Source organism: Bos grunniens, chromosome 11, assembly GCF_055505025.1.
Source record: "Bos grunniens cultivar Pamir isolate PY7600 chromosome 11, Bosgru_T2T1.0, whole genome shotgun sequence".
NCBI lineage: Eukaryota > Metazoa > Chordata > Mammalia > Artiodactyla > Bovidae > Bos > Bos grunniens.
In genome coordinates, this window is record NC_141175.1 from 70393015 (window position 1) to 70412436 (window position 19422).

The 19422-nt window shown below is 46.6% G+C and overlaps 1 protein-coding gene across 10 annotated transcripts in view; it reads right to left on the bottom strand.

Annotated features, from left to right (window-relative positions):
• Positions 1-566: 566 nt before the first annotated feature.
• The window catches only part of SPTBN1 (spectrin beta, non-erythrocytic 1), a 212642-nt gene continuing 193786 nt past the window's right edge, over positions 567-19422 (bottom strand). For 9 of the 10 annotated variants that reach the window (XM_086326891.1, XM_086326892.1, XM_086326887.1 and 6 more), the window contains 10 exons: positions 16392-16636; positions 15158-15296; positions 14253-14337; positions 12320-12516; positions 11111-11223; positions 10359-10422; positions 5787-6025; positions 4419-4592; positions 2686-2728; positions 567-1885 (listed from right to left, as the gene is read on the bottom strand). In XM_086326891.1, the coding sequence (XP_086183017.1) occupies positions 1667-1885; positions 2686-2728; positions 4419-4592; positions 5787-6025; positions 10359-10422; positions 11111-11223; positions 12320-12516; positions 14253-14337; positions 15158-15296; positions 16392-16636 (1518 nt within the window). In that variant the 3' untranslated portion in view covers positions 567-1666. Of the gene's footprint in view, positions 1886-2685; positions 2729-4418; positions 4593-5786; positions 6026-6794; positions 8932-10358; positions 10423-11110; positions 11224-12319; positions 12517-14252; positions 14338-15157; positions 15297-16391; positions 16637-19422 lie in introns of all 10 variants that reach the window. The other variant, XR_015136915.1, reaches the window with a different exon arrangement.

Sequence of the window (19422 nt, forward strand, 5' to 3'; positions counted from 1 at the left end):
CAGCGAACTGGTCTGTGGGCCACACATGGCCTGTGATCTGGTTTTGCACAATCTGTGTAAAATAAATTTTACATTTTACATGTTTTTTAAAAACCAGAAGATAATATTGTGTGGCATATGAAACGATATAAACTTAAACTGTGTCCACACACATGGCTTTGCTGGACGCAGCCGCGCCCATGGGCTCACGCATCACTGCCGCTGCCTCTGTAACACACAGTGGCGGGGTTCCAACAGAGAGTGCGGCCTACAAAGCCTGAAACACCTCCTTATCTCTAGTTACTGAAGACGCTTTGAACCCTTGTCCCAGAGCTCAGGTTTGGCGAGCTTTCTGATTACATTTTCATAAATAAAAGATAAAATCTGGATGTATGGCTACAAAACATTCCATATTTACTGCTCTGTTTCCTGTGATTTTTCAAAGCTGACACACCAGACATACACAAGAATGCGCAACAGGAGCCCAGATGGACAGTCTCCTGTTTCCCGTTTGCTATTGTGCACTGTGCAAATTCCCTACATGGCGTGCACGCAAGGAGAGGAAAAACCACAGTCACCCACCGCGCTAGATTTAAAAGCATTTAATGACATCGCATATATTTAACAGATAGGGCAAAAGTTGAGAGGTACAGGTCATACGACTGAGCACCGGGCCTGAGTGACCAACCTCCCTGTCAGGCCCAGCCTCTGGAGTTCATTCCTATCAATGCCATTTTGATTGTGCAGTAAGATGAAAATTTGTCATTATAATCATTACAGTGACAGAGAAATGCACACTATGTATCAAAGAGCAAGGTAATGAAGCAAATTATAACACAGTGTGGTAACGCACAAGCAAGTAACCATTACGGTAACATGACTTTGTCCAGTAAATGCCTCGGTTCCACTTGTACACTTACCAATGATTTAAAGGGTTTATTATACATCTAGTTTTATTATACTTTGTACTAGAATTATCTCAAACATACAATATAATGTATTTCAGCAAAAAAAAAAATTGAAATTACAGATTATTTAAAACAGTATCAGTTTTCTATTCCTTCTTGTATCCCGACATTCTTAACTGCTGTCCAGGTTGATGCAGAAAAGCTGCATGTCGTGTGTTAGTAAGTGATGCCAGGTACAAGTGGCTTGGTCTGTAGAGTTAACAGTGGGGCTGCACTGTGGCTGCAGCGAGATCATCACACACAATCTGTTTAATCCAGGTTAGACCCATCATGGGCGCTTCTAATAGTCAAACCACTGGGAGTAAATGGGAGAGAATGGTGTCGGGACATTGGTATGTCTCATCTGTGGTGAGCACAGGAAATATTGTTTAAGCACCGCTGCCTTGCATACCAACAGCACTAGAGGCGGGTTATTTCCAACACAGCCTCACAAAATTGAGGAACAGTTTAAATACTGAGATCTAATCTATATAATTTCGTTAAAAAAAAAAAAAAATCTGGTCTTCCCTCTGCACCTCAAACTTTTGTTAACTTGGAGATAAAGTGTTTAGGTTGTATTTTTCCCCACCCTCCCCGAGAAATGCTCTATAAATTAAGAGAAAAAAAATCAACCACATGGAGGAACATTTAGGCACAGAGAGTAATGTGTTGGTTCTGAGCTTGCATGCTGGAATTTCACTGAAAAGGTAAGAGAAGGGCAGGAAGTGACAGAAAGGAGTTCACTTCTTTTTGCCAAAAAGGCTGAACCTCTTTTCTTTGTCTTTCTCTTTGTCCTTCTCCCGTTTGCCGGGACTGGACTCGCTGGTGATGGTGACGACGCTGGTGGGCAGGGTCTGAGCCCGGCTGGATGCTGGCGTGCTCTGGGTGCTGGCGGACACCTCGTGTTTATCAGAGGAGATGGCAGAGGAGATGGCCTGGATCCATGTGTTCATTTCCTCCTGGATGAAGGAGGGGGGACACAGGTGAGACTCATCTAAGTTGGATGGACATGAGACACTCTCACTCCACCTGGGTGACCGTCTGAGCTGCTGTGGGTTGGAAAGCTTGGGGACAGCACGTCTGCCTGAGAAGGGACAGTGGCTCTCTAACAAATGCCTGCTTCATCAGGACAGTTGTGAGCATGGTTTGACGCTCACCAGAATTCAGTTTACAGTACCTGAAGGTCCCCAGTGTAGTATATGGTTCTACAAATGTGACGAGCTGGAAGACTGGCCTATAGCATGGGGGTCAGGTCCTACCCTAGAAAGTGCTTTTTCTTTTTTGAAATTGAAATCTATTTGATATACCACATTGTGTAAACTTAACAGAAGTTGGTTTTTTTGAATTTAATGCCCTACACATGTTGTTTTCTCATCGGCAGACCATACAGCCAAGTGATGGTTGGTTAAAAGCAGTGGAGTGCAGTGGGCACAGAGGGGAGGCTCCTGGCTGGGTTGTGGGCTCCACACCAGTTTGGAGACCACCTCCCTGTGCGTCACCCACAGTTCTCCTCCATGAACTTCAAGAGACCCCGCGCTAGCTTTCCTGCCAGGGTAGGAGAACAATGAGATGACATTTACTGCCTCTGACAGACACAGGAGAGCACAAAACCTTCCAGCATCTGTGACTGTGGAGACCAGAGGACAGATGCCACCGCTGATCATCACTTATGTGAAGAGCATCATAATATATAATGCTCATCAGGCCACAAACACTTGTAAACTTATATTCGAAAAAAAAAAAATTCTTAAAAACTTACATCATCTTTGGCTTGGAAGAGGTACTCATTGCCATCATTTAGTCTGTAATTTGAAAGAAGAAAGTCAGTCACAATATAATGTAAGGAAAAAAAAACCCTTAACTCTCATATCCTCTGTGGGACAGAAGCAGGCCACAGGAATCACACTAGAAATGCCCGTCGGAACCCTGCACACATCACTCAATGTGTTCGGGCCTGCACGGGATCAGCAGCCACCCCCCGGACATCAAAGGGCCATACAATTGGGCCAATATACGCAAGTGACTTGTGTGTTTCAATCACTGCATGTGTGCTAAGTTGCTACAGCCGTGTGTGACTCTTTGTGACCCCATGGACTGTAGCCCACCAGGCTCCTCTGTTCATGGGATTCTCCAAGCAAGAATAGTGGAGTGAGTTGCCATTTCTTTCTCCAGAGGATCTTCCTGACCCAGGGATCGAACCCACGTCTCTTAGGTCTCCTGACAGGCGGGTTCTTTACCACTAATGCCACCTGGGAAGCCCCGTTTCACTCACTGGAAGGATCAAAAATGTTCCAAATGTATCTATACCCGATCTGTTGTGGCAAAGACCACTTGGATGACTGATCACTGCTCTAAACTGAATGCAAGAGAAAGCTCTTCGAAAATCATAAGCCCTTTTGAAATCTTGCCACTGAGCTTATATGCCCCACATTAACAAATACCAGACTTTCTGAACTGACAGAAAGTCACAGAAAAGGTCTCCTAGATTTCTCTTCTTAAACACATCTCGGAACTGAAGAAACTGCCCTGGTGAGGCCATTGCTGTGACATGGAGGGGACTGGCTGGGAGGGCTGCATCAAGAGGAAGGGGGCATTACTGGTGCAGGAGTCAGGTGCTCTCTGCCAACATCCCAACCCTCTGACACTGTGTCAGGGAAGCACAGAGGGAGGCAGCCAGGGAGCCTGGCTGTCTGCGCCAGATGTTACGGTACGTAAAGCGTCCCAGGTCCGGACCTGCCTTCTGTGCGCACCAAGAGCTCAAGAAATCACACCGCCTGAATCGCTCTCATTTGTGGTCCTTGGCCTCGACCAGCTGGCGTGAGACACACCCGTAACCAAGGACCGAGGCTTTCCAGATCCCAGAGCAGCAGATCAGATTAGTATTAGTATCATCCTAACTACTAACATTTTCACTTTTTATGTTTTTATTAAAAAAAACCTGATTTTTCTGCCCATTCCCAAGGATAAGCAGAACTTCTGAGCTTGGATCCACTCCTGGGGGAGTCGAATGTGTTCTGTAGGGTAGAGACATGTGGACTGGATGGTTCCAGAGGCGTCTGGAACATCCACTGGGTGAGTCAGGGGAGCACAGGGCCCCCTCCTTCTGGTTTGTCTCCATCTGGCTCCTGAATGACTCAGTTGAGCTGTCTCCAGAAAAGTCATGAGAAAAGAATAGCATGTCCTAGGACTGGATTAGCTGCACGATGGGGAAACTTTTTCTAAGTGTCCCTTAAACTGTGAGATGTGACGAGCTCACCTTGTCTTAGAAATACTAAGTTCCAGCTGATAAAAAATGAAAGCTCCTTTTCTGCAATGTTCAGCTGTGCCATTCACCACAGAGACGCTGGGGACCCTAACTGAGCTGTGTGCCTATCCTGTCTATCACTCTGTTGGGAACTTTTTAAACGGTAGAGAAGAGGAACCAACTGATCACAGCATCTAAGAAAACCAATGCCTGGTGTGAACACACACCCACTCTCTAGCAACTCTCACCTGAGCTTGAACACGTGCTTCTTCTTCTTGTAATCAAGGGCCACTTCACAGATGGCTTCTTTCAAACTCACAGGGACCTCGCTGTGGTAGGGAATTCCTGAAGCAGCTGTCTTTGCGTCTTTGTAGAAACCCATCTCTTGGTTATTTATGACACAATAAACATTGTGCCAGGACCTGAGCCATAAAGAAAGGCACGACAAGGTTTCGCTCCATGCCACACCCCCTTAAAGAACTGACAGTCCGTTTAATACGAAGATGGTCCCCACACAACATGGCACGATTCCCTGTTATAGTAAAAGCCCTTCCTAAATTCTGTTAAACATAAACAGTGCAACAAAATTCCTCTGCAGACTCCCAAGACAAAACCATATGTTGCTACAATGGCAGGTTTTGAAGGATACTTTTTGCTCTGACTTTGAAGAAAAACACAGTGTCCTCTTCTATTAAAGAAAGGGACTCTTGGCTCTGACCCAAAAGCTTTTTGTGGGTGTCTGATACCCTCTCGTGGTAATGGGGTACAGGCCAGGCTCCTTATTGGAAACATGCCTGTCCTTAAGTGGCTCTTCAATCTCAGCTTCATTCTGTAATGTGGCCTGGCAACCTGATAGGAAAGCAGATTCAGGGCCATGAACACGTATGGTGCACTGCCTGAGTTAGAAACAGGCAGCTTTCCTCCTGCCAGGACATGGCAAACTACCCTAAGACACTGCTTTTACCAGAAGACACTTTACTGCCACCTTCCTGTGTTAACAAATAAATTATACCGTTCTCAATGTGGATGGCAGCTCTTAGATGGGATTCCCTTGTACAGTGTACAACCTGTACAACTGTAGTGGTGGGTCCCAGGCAGTTTAGTTTACTGGTTAAGCACACAGGCTGTGGAGTCTGGTAAGTTTTACTAGGGTGTGCCAGCTGTGCCATTTACTAGGGTATTACACAGGGTGAGCTTTCTTAACCTCCCAGAGCCTCAGTTATGAACATAATAAAAGTAGGGCTATTGGGAGATAATCAATATAAAGACTGCTAGGAGAAAAGGTGACTTAAACACCCCACATTAAGCAACCCACAAGGAGGAAAAATAACAGTGAAATCACTTCACTCTAGGGAAGACTCCTCCCTCTCAATCTAGTGGCATTCCTTCTCAGGCCTACTAAGGCCTCTTCTTCCTGTTCTCTCACACACTTAACCCTTCCTTGTCTTGGTGAATAAAAAGCACTCTACTTCCACTTCCTCAGAAGGATGTGATGTCCAAGAAGCTACAGAACCAACCAGACACATGCACACACACTCCCCTCTCAATCGAGAGCCGTCCACCTCCACCTCTAACGGGCTGACTTCCCCTAGGACCGCCGGCCTCTGTGCTGTTACCTGCTCGAGGCCTTCTTATTGTGGGCCTCCCACTCGTGCTTCCGGTTCAGGAAGCCTTCCATCTGGGCCGAAGGTGTCTCCTGGGTCCTGGCTGGCAAGGTGGCAGCACTCTGGGCTGGGAGAGCAGTCTTGGCTTTGCGATCAGAGGTGGGGGAGGGGATGGGGCTGGACTCTTTCGAGCTCGTCCTCTGTTCTGCAGCGCCGTTGACCATTTCGCTGGTGTCCACTGTTTCTGCCATCTAGGGACAGCGGAGAGGCCATTCAGCTAACCCCGTGAGCCCTGGGGGGGACCACATACGCTCTGACTCGCACACGTGGCTGTGTATAAATGCCTGGCACAGATCGAGGCAGTACAGTAAAACCATTGCACATCCCACAAAGCCAGCTGGACACCAAGGACATTAGAAGGTGGGGGTGGATTAATACCCGCCCATTTACGGGGAGATGAGAAAAGCGAAATGCCAGGATGAGTTTTACTGCACTCTGCTCCTCTGATCAATCCATTTTCTCTAATAGAACTCAGATATTTCCTCTTATGGTTATGTTAAAACAAAAGGACAACAGTAACAATCACACGTATTAAATATGAAAGAGCGGACGTTATACAGCAGCCACCTTACAACCAAGGACGCCACCAGAAGGGCTGGAAGTTGAAGCGAAAGGGCATTCACAAACAGATGGATAGACAACTCTATCAGAGCTACACAGCATTCCCCCAGAGTCAGACAAAAAAGACCTTCAGTTTCTGAAAATGCTCTCCAGCTCCCCTCCCCGCCCACCCCCCGACACGTGGTCATAAACACATGCAGAAATTAAGACAGCAATCATGCACTTCATGTCTACCATCCCCGTTAGACTTTGGAACTTAAGAGCTGGAAGGAAATGAGGCAAGTCAACGAACATCAATGTAACCACGTCTGCCGAAGTTGTATCGTGAGTGGGTTGTAGTTTGTGTTAAAGGAGCTGGAAAAGCCAATCACAGTCACTCAACACCACACGGCTATTTACCCCCAAACAAAGACAGAACCAGGGCCTTCCCCATCACGTGCTGGTTGATCACGGTGCCTTGCTGCACTGAGACGAGGAAGCCCAGCCAGCCAGGCTTCCTGCAGCTCTGACCCTTCAGGCTGGAGTCGTCTTCGGGAGTTGTTCCTTCCCAAGCTCATTGCTATGGTAACCCTCACGGCTTTTCGGCTTGGGAAATGCGGTAGGGTCTCCATTCATTATCGCTTTCAGCCTGTGTGCCATCAACTGTGTACCATGAACTGTAGCAGGCCCCTGGCTGATACACCCAGGGTGTGGGATTAGCGAGTTACTAAAGCTGGGTGTGGCTGACGCTTTAGTGGATTACAGACAACCTGCACCCCTTGTACACGGACAAACATGGAGGTGTCAATGGCACGCTCATTAGATAACGTCCCCCACCACTGCTGCCCAGAACCAAGTGACACCAAATTAGCAGCAACAACCTCGACAGGATCAATGGCAGACTGGCCACCACTGCTTGAACATCAGATATGTCAACTCTCGGAAACTGAATGTCTCTGCTGGGTCTTACCTAAGTGACAGGGCAGGAGTCAAGTTTATATTCTGTCTGAACAAACTATCACTGTCAGCATCGGAGTTTAGGGTGGGACCAGAGGCAAGGCACTTGAAGGGTGTTTGTGATTAGACCTCTTTATCCACACAGCAATGTGGAAACAGGATCGTGAGGGCAGAGAGGCATGGGCGAGGAGATGCATGGTGATTATCCTGGCCTTGCAAGTGACAGCCTGCAGACATGTGCTTATAAGCAATGGGCTATTTAAATATCTCTCTTGCCTTTCACTTTTTTAAAGGAGAGACAGAGGGGAAATAATGACCAAACAATAAAACACCCCTGAGTCGAAAGAAAGTGAGTGGACTTTAAGGCTGACTAGTCTGTTTTGGTGTGAGATTTCAAGAGACTTCTAGTGGGGAGGAAGTATGAGATTGGTCTGGAAGGCCTGTGTCAGGCGTGAGTCCAAGGAGACATGGGGTTAGTGTGGACAGAAACCAGGTTAAAAAAAAAATTAGTGCTGCAGGTGTGACTCAAAAACTGCAAGTGACAGCAATGACCTGGACAGCGGAATGCTTACTGGGAAAAGGCTAAAATTTCTCATACTCGGTCAGACTCCAAGGCAGGTGAAGGCCAGGGGAAGCCTCAGCTGGGGGAAATTCTGCAGCAAAAATTTTTTTCTTTAGAGTTAGAAGGAAAGAGAAAACCCCAAACCAGTATGCAGAGATAATTAATGTTTATGCAAATGAATCACTAATCAAGAAAACAAGAAAAATAAAAGGAACAAAATGAATTTTAATGGACATGTGCTTAAGCATGCCAACAGACAACACGCAACTAGAGACAAACATCAAAAGCAAATCATGGTGCTGTGACCAAACAGTGGGTACCGTGGATCCCCCCGCCCCCACCCGACATTGCTTCTCTTTAGCAATTAGTCCAGAGTGCTTTAGTGGCTGGATACACCTGAGATAGTTCAATCAGAAGGTGGACATAAACGCGACGTGACAACTAGTAGCACACGGAAGGCCTGATCGGTTTCTAAGTGCACGAAGCAGCGCTACTGTCGAAAGGTCATTAACTTGAGTCTCTGCACTGTAACTCAGAAGAATGAAAAGAGCTTTTCTTCTTCTGATACAATCCAATTACAACTAAAAATTTGTTCTGGCAAGCTACAATTTAAAAATCTAGATTAAAAATAGGCATGAGAACAAATGCCAAAAACATCATAGCACTCCTTCCCTCTATGCTTATGTGGCTTCTGTTTTTTTTGGTCTTCTGAATACAAAAGGCATAAAATTGTGTATTAGTCCTACTGATACAAAATTTAAACATATATATATGGACACATCACATATATACATAGAGATCAATGACACATACTATTTGGAGCCAGGAACTGGGCTCCCTAATGACCAAAGATGAAGCAGTATTTTTTTCTAAAATGAATTTTGGTATGTTTTAAGGCAGAGACCCAACAATGGTGCATACTACTCCCAGAACATAAGAAGCTTGGCATCTATCTATATACCCATCTACAGCCGCCAAGTAGATAGATATGTACATAGAAATAAGGAAAAAACAAACAAGATGCTATATGATGTTATCCTGACAAAAGAAAAAAAAGACATGCATCATGAAATGAAAAGACAAATTAGACTTAACTCATGGAGAACACATATCAAAACAGGTCTTCTGATTCCACTAACATCTAAATATGGCAAATGAGTAAGTGAATGTCTCACACGGCTTTCATGTAATGTGGACTTGGTTTGGTTTTGTCTTTATCGGTACCAGGAAATCATCTCTTTCTTTAGCTTTTATTCCTAAGGAATAGAATTTCTGATAAAACATTTCAATCCCTGCTGGTGGTCTGATAACAATATCTTAAAAGACTCCTTATTAGCGAGTGCCACAAAAAGTCGTTAAGAAAATGAAAAATGAACTGGAAGATCCATACGAGACACACAATGGAATTTATGTCTAAAGAGACACCGAAAGAACTTCTGGAGCCTGAAGGCAGGCAATGGCTCCTGGGGTGGTCTCTCAAGTGCATCGTTCAAGTAGTCAGGGTGAAACAGCATGGCTTTTGTTCCACTGGTTGGAAAAATTTAAACAGTTTGACACCCTGAAGTCATCAACTGGATGGAAAGGCATGGAAGTCTGGCTGGGCAGGCTTCCCAGAGATGCCGAGAAGTGCTGCCTCACCCGCCAGGATCCACGCCCCAGCAGCACTGACGGTGACCCAGATGGAGGTGGAGGCACCTGACTCCTGAGGCCAGCTGTGTTAACTGCTGTAAGCGAGCCTACCACTCTCAGCTCGGGACTTGGCAGAAAAAAATAGAGGAACTGGTTTGTAAAAAGGTAATAAATGACCTGAGGGTCTCAAAACCGTTCAGATTCTGCACCTAAAGCAGCTTCAACTCTTTTCTACTGTTTCTCAATAAATGACTGCATCCTTCATGGAATGTTACACAGCTGACCTTAGGTTTAATCCTAGTACCGGAGGTCTCCCTCCTCATCCACCAGTCTTCCTAGTTCCTGGTGAACTGCCGCAGGTTAATAACATCTGTGACGGGAGCTACGTATGGTGCAGGACTGCACCCTGTTAGTACAACTGGATGTGCCATACCTGTCGATTCTAGTTTTCTTCTTCATTTTGCTGTAATCTCATTTAATTTCAATTACTCACGTAAGGCTTTTGCTGCAACATCTTAATAAAGTAAAAAGCTCACGATAAATAAACAAAAATTATGTAGGTTGCTTTCAGGCAATGGAGCATCCATCAGTTAAAAGACTCAAATAAACATGAATTAAATGCAAACAAATATGAAACCAAGGAAGACTACGAATTCGGTAAAATTTTTAACACTGTGGGTGAAGTGGACGCCAAAAGGTCAAACCAATGGGATTTGGAAAGAGTGGTTCTTGACAAACAGTAGCGAACTTCACAGTCCAGACCACGGCTGGTCACTGGCTGTCCGTCTGCTATTAAAGTTTTTGTAGTTTTGGTAGGTTTGAGAGCGGTAACTAACCCGTGGAGATCCCTGTTCAGCCGGCAAACCATTCTGGGAAACTTGCTCTCCTTTTGAAGTATCCCTGTTGGGAAAAAAGGGAAGAGAAGATGGAGGAGAGGAGAGGAGGAAATGGGGAAGGATGGAAGGTAGGGAAGAAGAAAAGAGGAGAAAGAGAAGAGTAAGGCAGGATGGGGGAGAACACAGATCAACTTTATTAGAGCCTCTCTCTCAGAAAAACATAAACATCCCTCTTTCGCATAATGGGATTTCTTTCTAAAAATTTTCAAGTGTTTCAAATGGACTCTATAGAGTGAGACCTCAGGCATCAGTGCCCATAGAGGTGGCATTAGTTGTCACAGAGCTTTAACCACAGCAAAATACTCAGCCTTTCAGAAACAGAGAGTAGTTTCTGCCCTTTGTTTGAAATCACCCAGAACTTTCAGAAAGCATCACCATGCAGTCACTGGCCTGAAATCCAGGTGGTTCACTCCATCCATTTACTTCTGGGGAAGTTGTGTGTGTGTATACACACGTGTGCACAGCAGAGAGAGTGCTGTCTACATTCCACTTTCTCTGCCAACACAGCAATGTTACTATGGACAAGTCAGTGTCCTCAGATGTGACTGTGTGGGGTCTATGTTGCCTGCAGAATGACTGACAGGCAATGACTGACAGGAAGGGCACAGCGCAGCACAGGCTCAGAAACGTGCTCCCTAAACCCCACTTGTCACTGAAGCTGGGTGCGGGCAGGTGGGCTGCCTGTGACTCACCACTGCTGCTGGGACTCAGTCTCCTCGGAAACCTTCGTGCTCGGCTCGGGGGAGGGCGGCCGCCTCTTCCTCTCCTCTTCCTCTTGCTGTCTGCGCACTTCCAGTAGCTCCAACTGAGGGAGAACACCATGATGTCTGGCAGAGCCCCAAACTCTGCCTCTTTTAAGGAAATGGTTCCAGGTGAGCCCTATTTTAAGTGTTCTACACTGGATCACACAGGACGATCTGGAGCTCTGACATCCTAAGCAAAAGCTCATTAAGGTCATAGGAACTGAGGCTACAACCCCAAGCCACAGGAAACCAAGGTCTGCATGATGAAGCAGATCCACTGTACACGCTGGCTGAATCCCTGGGAGTTGTGTGTGGCACTGGGACACTGAGTTTAATTGCTACATGAACTCTGCAGCCTTTGAATTCACTGAGGAAGAAAGCAGCTGAGTGGGAAGATCCGTGCCGGACTTCCCATCAGAGCTCAAACACCACTAAGTCAGCACTGCAGTAACTCCCAACGAGGCTTCTTATGCTGCAGTGGGGATTGGGTTTAGCTAAAACCCAATAACACATTTTAAAAAGCCACAAACTAGTCCAACTGAAACTACCCCATTTCACGAGCAGTATGTGAGTACCACAGCATTCCATTTTAGCACAGAAGTATACATGCATAGCTGAGAAGCCCAGAATCCTAAGAAGAACACCATTTCTGTACAGCATAAAGAATCAGCTTTCCACCGGCAGTGCAAGTGTCTTGGGAGAGAGATCACCAGTGAGCAAGCCCTATTCTAAAGCCTTTATTTTGGCAGAAGAGATCATCAGGACTGGGGAGAGCCTGGTGGTCTAGGATAAGCTACTCCTGCCTGATGGGAATTCCAATTCTGAAATCGGAAGATAACTGTATGGCTACGATCCCTAGGAACCAGCTTCTATGAGATATAGGAAAGAAAATCAGATCAAAAGAGGAAAGCAAACCCCAGTCAATCAATGCCCAGACAGCAAGTGATCACGGATCTCCATGCCCAGGAAGTGACTAAGGGGGCAGTCACCCTGGGCCGTCTCCCCAGGTCCAGTACCAAGAGAAACACCAATTCCAGGAAGACACTTCATGCTTTTAGGAACAAAGCAATGACATGAGCTCCCAGGTCTAGGTGAGCGGGAAGCAGAGCTGCCCACGGGAACCACCACAGAGCACCCTGGCTCCCAGGGGTCACTCACCGTCGTCAGTCTTTCCAGGGCAGAGAACCTCTCGTCCCAGGTCGCTGCAGACTTTTCAAAAGCCTCATGGCGCTTGATGAGCTTCTCAACCTCGTCCACGCTCTGGCCTATCTCTCGGCTGGACAGGTAGGGCTCCTGCCCGAGCAGCCAGGCCTCGGCCACACTGGCATCCCTTGAGAACTGATGGACCTCTAAGACTGCACAGGAGAGCCAAGAGTGAGAATGTGGGCAGGTGATTGGGCAGCCGGGGGTGGTGCTGCCCTCTAGTGGCAGCTGCCTGCACAAGCCGTCTAGTCCAGACTTGCTCTGTCCACATAAACATCAGGGGAGCTATACATGCAACTTCTACTAGCCACATTAAAAACAGGTGAAATTAATTTCAGAAGCACATTTTAGACAACCTGATATATCAAAGTGCTATTTCAACATGTAGTCAGTAAAAAAAAGAAAAAGTACTGAGCTGTGTTACATCGTCTTTCTTCTGTATTTGAAATTTTATACTTGGAGCACATCTGAATTTGGACCAGCCCAGTACAGGTTCTAAAGAGCCCCATGAGAACAGTAGCTGCCACAAGACCATGAAGGACCAGAATATACGCTCTGCTCACTCAGCCCTACTACAGTGAAGTAAGCTTTGGAGCCCTGCAGGAATTCACAACCTATGTTCAACCAGACGAACCTGATGGAGCAGCCATTCACTGATCACACTTTCTGGGTTGGAAGTGCTATGTTTTACTTTGGGGGTTGAAAGGGAGGGAAGGGTCTGGGAGCCCTACACAAAATGGAGATGGTATGGGCTACAGGGCTTCTGCTTTATGCATTCTGTCCTCCACTCGAGACACACAGCGTGACCTCCACCTCCTGCACTGTGAGAAGGCAGGTCAGATCCTGCTCTGTCTGTGCTAGGGCTGGCCAGCACTTTCATTACACACTAAGCAGCACTGCCTGGGGCCACTCAGGTAAGAAAAACACTGCGGGCAGCATCGGCATCACACTGGTGGCCCCCAACACTGCACCACACGAGGGACCCTTCACCTCATCAGGACCGCTCAGCACACAACCTGGTGCCTAGCTCACAGTGCGGGGTGTACCCTGGGCTTTGCTGAACTGAAATGAACCTGCCCAGGGAGTGGGCGAGATTAACAGACCAAATTCTCACCCAGAGAATGGTCAAGAGCGGCACTTCTTGAGCTGAGGCGCTCAAGAAATGAGGCCTAACATTTTTTAGAAAAGGACCCTCGGATTCTGCTTCTAGAAAGCACTTCTGGTACCTGAGAATAAGGCTGAAGCCTGCAGGCCCAAGCACAGAATGGCAGAATACAGTAAATATGGTACGTGATGCTTCAGTTGGACTACCTTTGGTGTTCATAAATCCTACTCCCAATACTGCATGTTATAAATTCTGTTAGCTCACACATTCTCCTATAAAATGAAACTAAAAATAGAAGCTACCTCAGAAAATTATTGTGCAAAGTAAATAAAGAAAAAACATATAGAATACTTAGAATAATGCCTGCTTCACTGAGAATTCTTTGTCATTGTTAGCTTTCATTAAGACCTAACCAAGCCAACTTTCCACCTTCTTGACTGTGCAGTAACAATTCTTCCTCAAGATAACTTGGGTGGCGGTCTCTTTACTGCACTCCCCCAGAGGGAGGCACAGGCTGTGGTCCCCGTGCTGCTCCTGCACACCTGACACCACTCACAGCACTGAGGCCAATCATGGGACGAGACAACGAAGGTGACACAGGGACCACTGAAAAATACTTACTAGCATGGAAGAGTTAAATAAGATATTAAAAAACAAACATTCAGAGAGGCTCCAAAAGTCAGTAAGAGATAACACTGTATCAAACCAATTAAAGCAGGTAAATAAACTTGCTTGCTTTCAGTGGGGACCCAGAAAGAGCAGAGAAATTCGGTATATCCTTACTCAGTCTTAACCACTCCCATCGGTCTTCCCACTTGTCAATCATTTCTTTTCTCTTTTCTGTCAACTGCAGTAACTTCTCCTTGATCTGTGAGAAAAGAAGGACCCCAGGGACATCTTAATAGGTTGGACCACATCCTCCTAGTCTGCCCCTTGATGGGCCACTTTATGTATGAAAAACACATTTTACATAGAAATCACCACTAATATAGGAAAGATCAGAGGACCACTCAGTCCATCTGTGTGCCAGGAGAGGAGAGAAAAGCATGGCGACGTTCCTTTCCAGGGGGCTGGGAGGAAGGCCAAGCTCCACCCAAAGTTGCTCTATTGTGAGGTGGCCAACAACGTTTCAAGCCCTCTCCAGACTCCGGGGCTCCCGGGTTGCACACATGCAGAAGAGAAGGGCAGTGAGAGGGCCAAGCCCTAAGCTCTCTGAGGGCACGTCTGAGCCCTAGAAGGGGGCCTCACACTGATAGCCAGTTACCTCTGTATCACCAGCATCGTAACTTGACTTAGCAATCATGCACTAAAGAGCAAATTGATCTAGGGCATAGGGGACAGAGAAGGGGTGTCACCCATGTGGAGGACTGATGGAGGAGGTGAGAGTGACGAACCCTCAGCCATGGTCCTTGAAAATTGTCTTCTGGGCCACAAATTGATTGGTTTTAGACCTACAGTCTTGCCTAAACGCCTTATTCTAACACACAAGAAAGAAGCAAGCAGTTTTGAAATACATGTAAGCATGTGCTTATGTATGTATGAATGCAAACACAGATTTCTCTGTGTGTGTAAATATATACGCATACACATACATACGTACAACACACACATACACACCCAAGAGAGGCATTCTACACCTGAACACCAGCTGCGCTCACCCCTGGGCCCCAGAGCAAAGCAGCACATACCTCCTCAGATGCGTAGTGCTTCCTTGCCAGCAGGGATTTCCCCAGTTCAATGCAGGTCGTAAAACTGTCATTACGAGCGTCGATTTCAGCTTTGATACCTTGATGATTATTCATCAATAGTTCAACAGATGACACATCCCTAAAATTATACAAATAATACTTTCTTTATGAGACCAAGCTTTTCAAATGCTCGTGCAGGTTTCTAAACACATAATTATTCTGATGGGAACTGACAGCACAGTGTCTGATTCAGTCTGAGCCCAGGTTGGGTCACAGAGCTGCAGCAGAGAGTAGTATTTCAGGGCCAGCTTTGTGGCCTGCCCACTTTTCTCTGCATATGTCTGTGCTCTAGTCATTCTTCTCAATGGAGACCAGAAAAACCACTGGATCTCTGTTCAAACTTCTAGTTTAAAATCCAGTTCATCCTCTTCACGAAGGTTCAGACGAGTAACAGGCATCCCTGATCATGCCCTACTGAACTCCCAAAGGTTCAGGACATGTTTCAAAGAGCAGTAAATACTGTCTCCTTATTTAGACATGAAGACAGAGCAGAAACCAGCTAAGAAATCAATGACACCATGAAGACTTCTCATCCATCAAAACCTACTGACTGGAAGTCATGAATGACCAAGGGAAACGTTAACTGCTTCATACATGTAATAACCACATTTCTCCTCTTGGGGCACAGTCCCTTTCTCAATTATGGTGGGGGCTGGAGCCAGCAGGAGTGAACGGGAGGTTGTGGGCATGCCTGCCTGTTCACCTACAAGTTTCTTTTCACTGCTCTGCATGAAACACGGCCAAAGAGAAGATATAGGACAAATACTAAATACAAATCCCAGGACCCCATTAGAGCAGACGTGGAGGGTCAGAGGTACCTTTAGTAATGTGCATAAGAAAGGACAGAGTATTCTTTTAACCTAACAGACACAGAAAAGCCATCTTGTTCCAGGGGTAACATTCACTAATCAGACCCGAGATCCATGGCTGCTGTGAGGCATGAGGCCCACAGACGAGGGTAGGAGGGCCTGGGTGAGCGTGGACCCTGGGGACAGGGTAGGGGAGGACCAGGGAGGGCTCCACAGGGCTCCTGATGACACTGGACGCCTCCTTCCCTGACAACTGTGTGCAGAGTGAAACAGCGGTGCCCCACTCGCCCCCAGGCCCTTTCCCGCCCTCCTCTGGACAGGAAGCTCTGGGGCAAGGTCCTGGTCAGGGAGGCAGGCAGCGTTACCGGGGCTTCTCCTGGGCTTCGATCTGCCGGATGACATCCTCCATCCACAGCATGAGGTCGCGCACCATGCTGAAGAAGCGGAACTTGTCTCCCGTGTCCACCAGCCGTACCCTGCGGCCTTCGCAGGCGTCTAGCAGGGCCTTCCAGGCTTCCAGCACCTCGTTTTCCCGTTTTTGGATGTCGTCGGCCTTGTCGCCCGCGTAGGCTGCCTGGAGGCGGGCCGCGTCTTCCTGCAGCTGCCGCACCTGTGGAGCCGCCGGGAGGTGAGCCGGGCCAGAGCTGGGCCTCTGTGCTACCACCCCCCACTGCCTGTTCCCTCTGCACACTGTCCCCGGCCAGTGATGGAGCCCTGGTCAGGAAAGGTCCTTGGAGGTGGCCCGGCGGGTGAAGCTGGTACAGAAACACACGGTACGCCTTCACATACCAAAAATCAATACCTAATTTGCTTCTGCACGGTATAGAAGGTGTTCCTTATCACAAATGAGAAAAACTGCCAAGAACAACTCATTTTGAAAACGCCTTTTCCATTGCTACGTGATGTTGCTGCTGGAAACAGTACATACATATCACCTGTAAGAGCTCCCACAACAGATTATTCCAACTTGAAAAACAAAAATGCCACATTCAACATAGTTGGAAAAAATAAAAACTGATGCCAAAGATAAAATCTTAACAGCCAAATTTCAACAAAAAGCTTTGGGGAACAAGAATGAAAATAAGTCTTACGAGAAGATGCTACATGGAGATACTGTAATTTGTCATCTCTCATTTGGCAAAAATGGAAGCTTCGTGATGTCTACGCCAGTGAGCTGACTCACCACTGCTGGTACAAACAGCTTACAGCTTCTACAGAGGCACAGGCAGTACCCACCGGAACCACAAACGTGCGTGCCTTTTGATTTTATGATTCCACTTGGCGGAGTTTATCCTACATATACTTTTACACTTTTAGGAAATGATATACATGTAAGGTTATTTATTGTCACAGTGCCTGTAATTATGTCAACAGTAATTATATAATTCAATTCTTATTGAGAAGGTCCTTAACTTGTAAATGTGTATGAGTGCATCTGATTTATTTTGATTATCGAGGATGGTCATCCAACAGTGTCTGCAAATGTGGCAAACAGGCTCCCAGGCAGGCACGATAAAGACAGGGGACAGGCTGTAGGAAAAGGGCTCCAAGATGACGGGGCTATGCAGAAAAAGCAAAGCATACAGAGTGTACAGAATATCAACTTTCTGTGCAAAAAGGGGAAAAAAGAAGAAGAGGCTTTCATGTTTTTGGTGGGGGTGATAGGGATGGGTGGAGGGAGGATACATCCTTACGAGAGAAACTCCTAACCACAGCTTATCTGATATCCAAAAATTACCCTCTGTTATGTTTTACATAAAGTACATAATAGTAATGCCATATATGTGATTTGATTTCCATATCCTAAGAGACTTCTGTAAGTATTCTGCAATTATGGCTCAGGTATACACTCAAATGACAATAAGCAAGTTCCTAGGAAACTGTTTGAATAGATAGTGTCCTGTGTGTGTGTGCATATGTGTGTTCGTGTTCAGTCATGTCCGACTCTTTGTGACCCCATGGACTATAGCCTGCCAGGCTCCTCTGTCCACAGGATTCTCCTGATAAGAATACTGGAATGGGTCCTTTTCCAAGGGATCTTTCCCACTCAGGACTGAAGCCCTATCTTGCATCTCCCATACTGGCAGACAAATTCTTTACTACTAGTGCCACCCAGGAAGCCCAGTCTCCTGTGTGGCTAACCTATCTTTCCAAATAAGTAAAGAAAAAACCAAAAACAACCTTTTCCTATGCCTCTACTTGTTTTTAATTTGTTCTCACAACAAGAAAACAAGATGGACGAGGACAGCAACAGTAGGATGTGCACAAGAACGAACTACTGTCTGAGAAGTCCCTGCAGAGCATCACTGAGCTCCCTCAGTCCTCTGCTCCCCGCAGAATGGAGGATGATGGCGGTCAGCTGGCCTCAAACTCTGCCAGCTTCTGGAGTCCACCCACAAGCCCTCCCTTACGCTCTGGTTCTGCTGTTAGTGCATGAGGGGTGGGGCACACACACTTCTGTGGCTGAAATGGCCTAGCCCATCGGGTACGGAGAGGTGTACACCATCAGGCTTGACAGCAGATTCCTGCCCTGGGTATTCCTGGACTCGCAGTGGGCTCCCTCATCTTTCTGAGCCTCACATGGTGAAGGAATTTAATGAAACAGTGAGAGCAACTCCCCATTTCTGGAGTCTCTTGAAGTTCTAAATGATTTTATAGGTGCAGAGGAAAGACCTGCTGCTAGTAAGCCTTCTAGGTACTGTGGAAGTTCTCTGAAGCTTTTTAGAAATGGTAACAATAATTAAAGAACATTCATTCCAGGAGTTAGTGAAGGACAGGGAAGCCTGGCATGCTGTCGTCCACAGGGTCACAAAGAGTTGGATACAACTGAGCGACTAAACAACAACAAATAGAGTTCTTGCTATGGCGTATGCTCTGTACACGCTGTAATCGTTAAAAGCATTATGGAACTCAAGGTTAGAAAGGAAAATTAAACTCCCAGAGATAGTGAGATAAGCTCAATTCAGGCCTGGGTCTCACCTTCTCTAGTGGCCTCGCTCCAAGCGCACAACAGATCAGACTGCATTCAGGATCCTGACATGCTCACATGGTAACTCCAGGACCTTTTATGGGAAGCTGATGAACTTTTGAACAGGGAGACTGCCAGCTCTGAAGGAAAGACTAGCAACCCTCACACTGCATGGTGGGCTCTTTTAAATTCTGCCTGATGCAGACCCTCAGCCACTCCACATATTTCTTTTAAATATTCCCCCCACATTTTCCACCTCTTTGATGGACATGGTGAAGCCACTTAATCTGAGTGGAGCTGTGCCTGTGACCTACATTTCCTTCTATAAGGAGCAGATTAAGGGGAAGAGAATGGCAGTAAAGGCGTTCCCTCCATAGAGCAACCCTCAGAGCACACCAAAGGAGGCAGACACACTAGGTTTCAGGGGC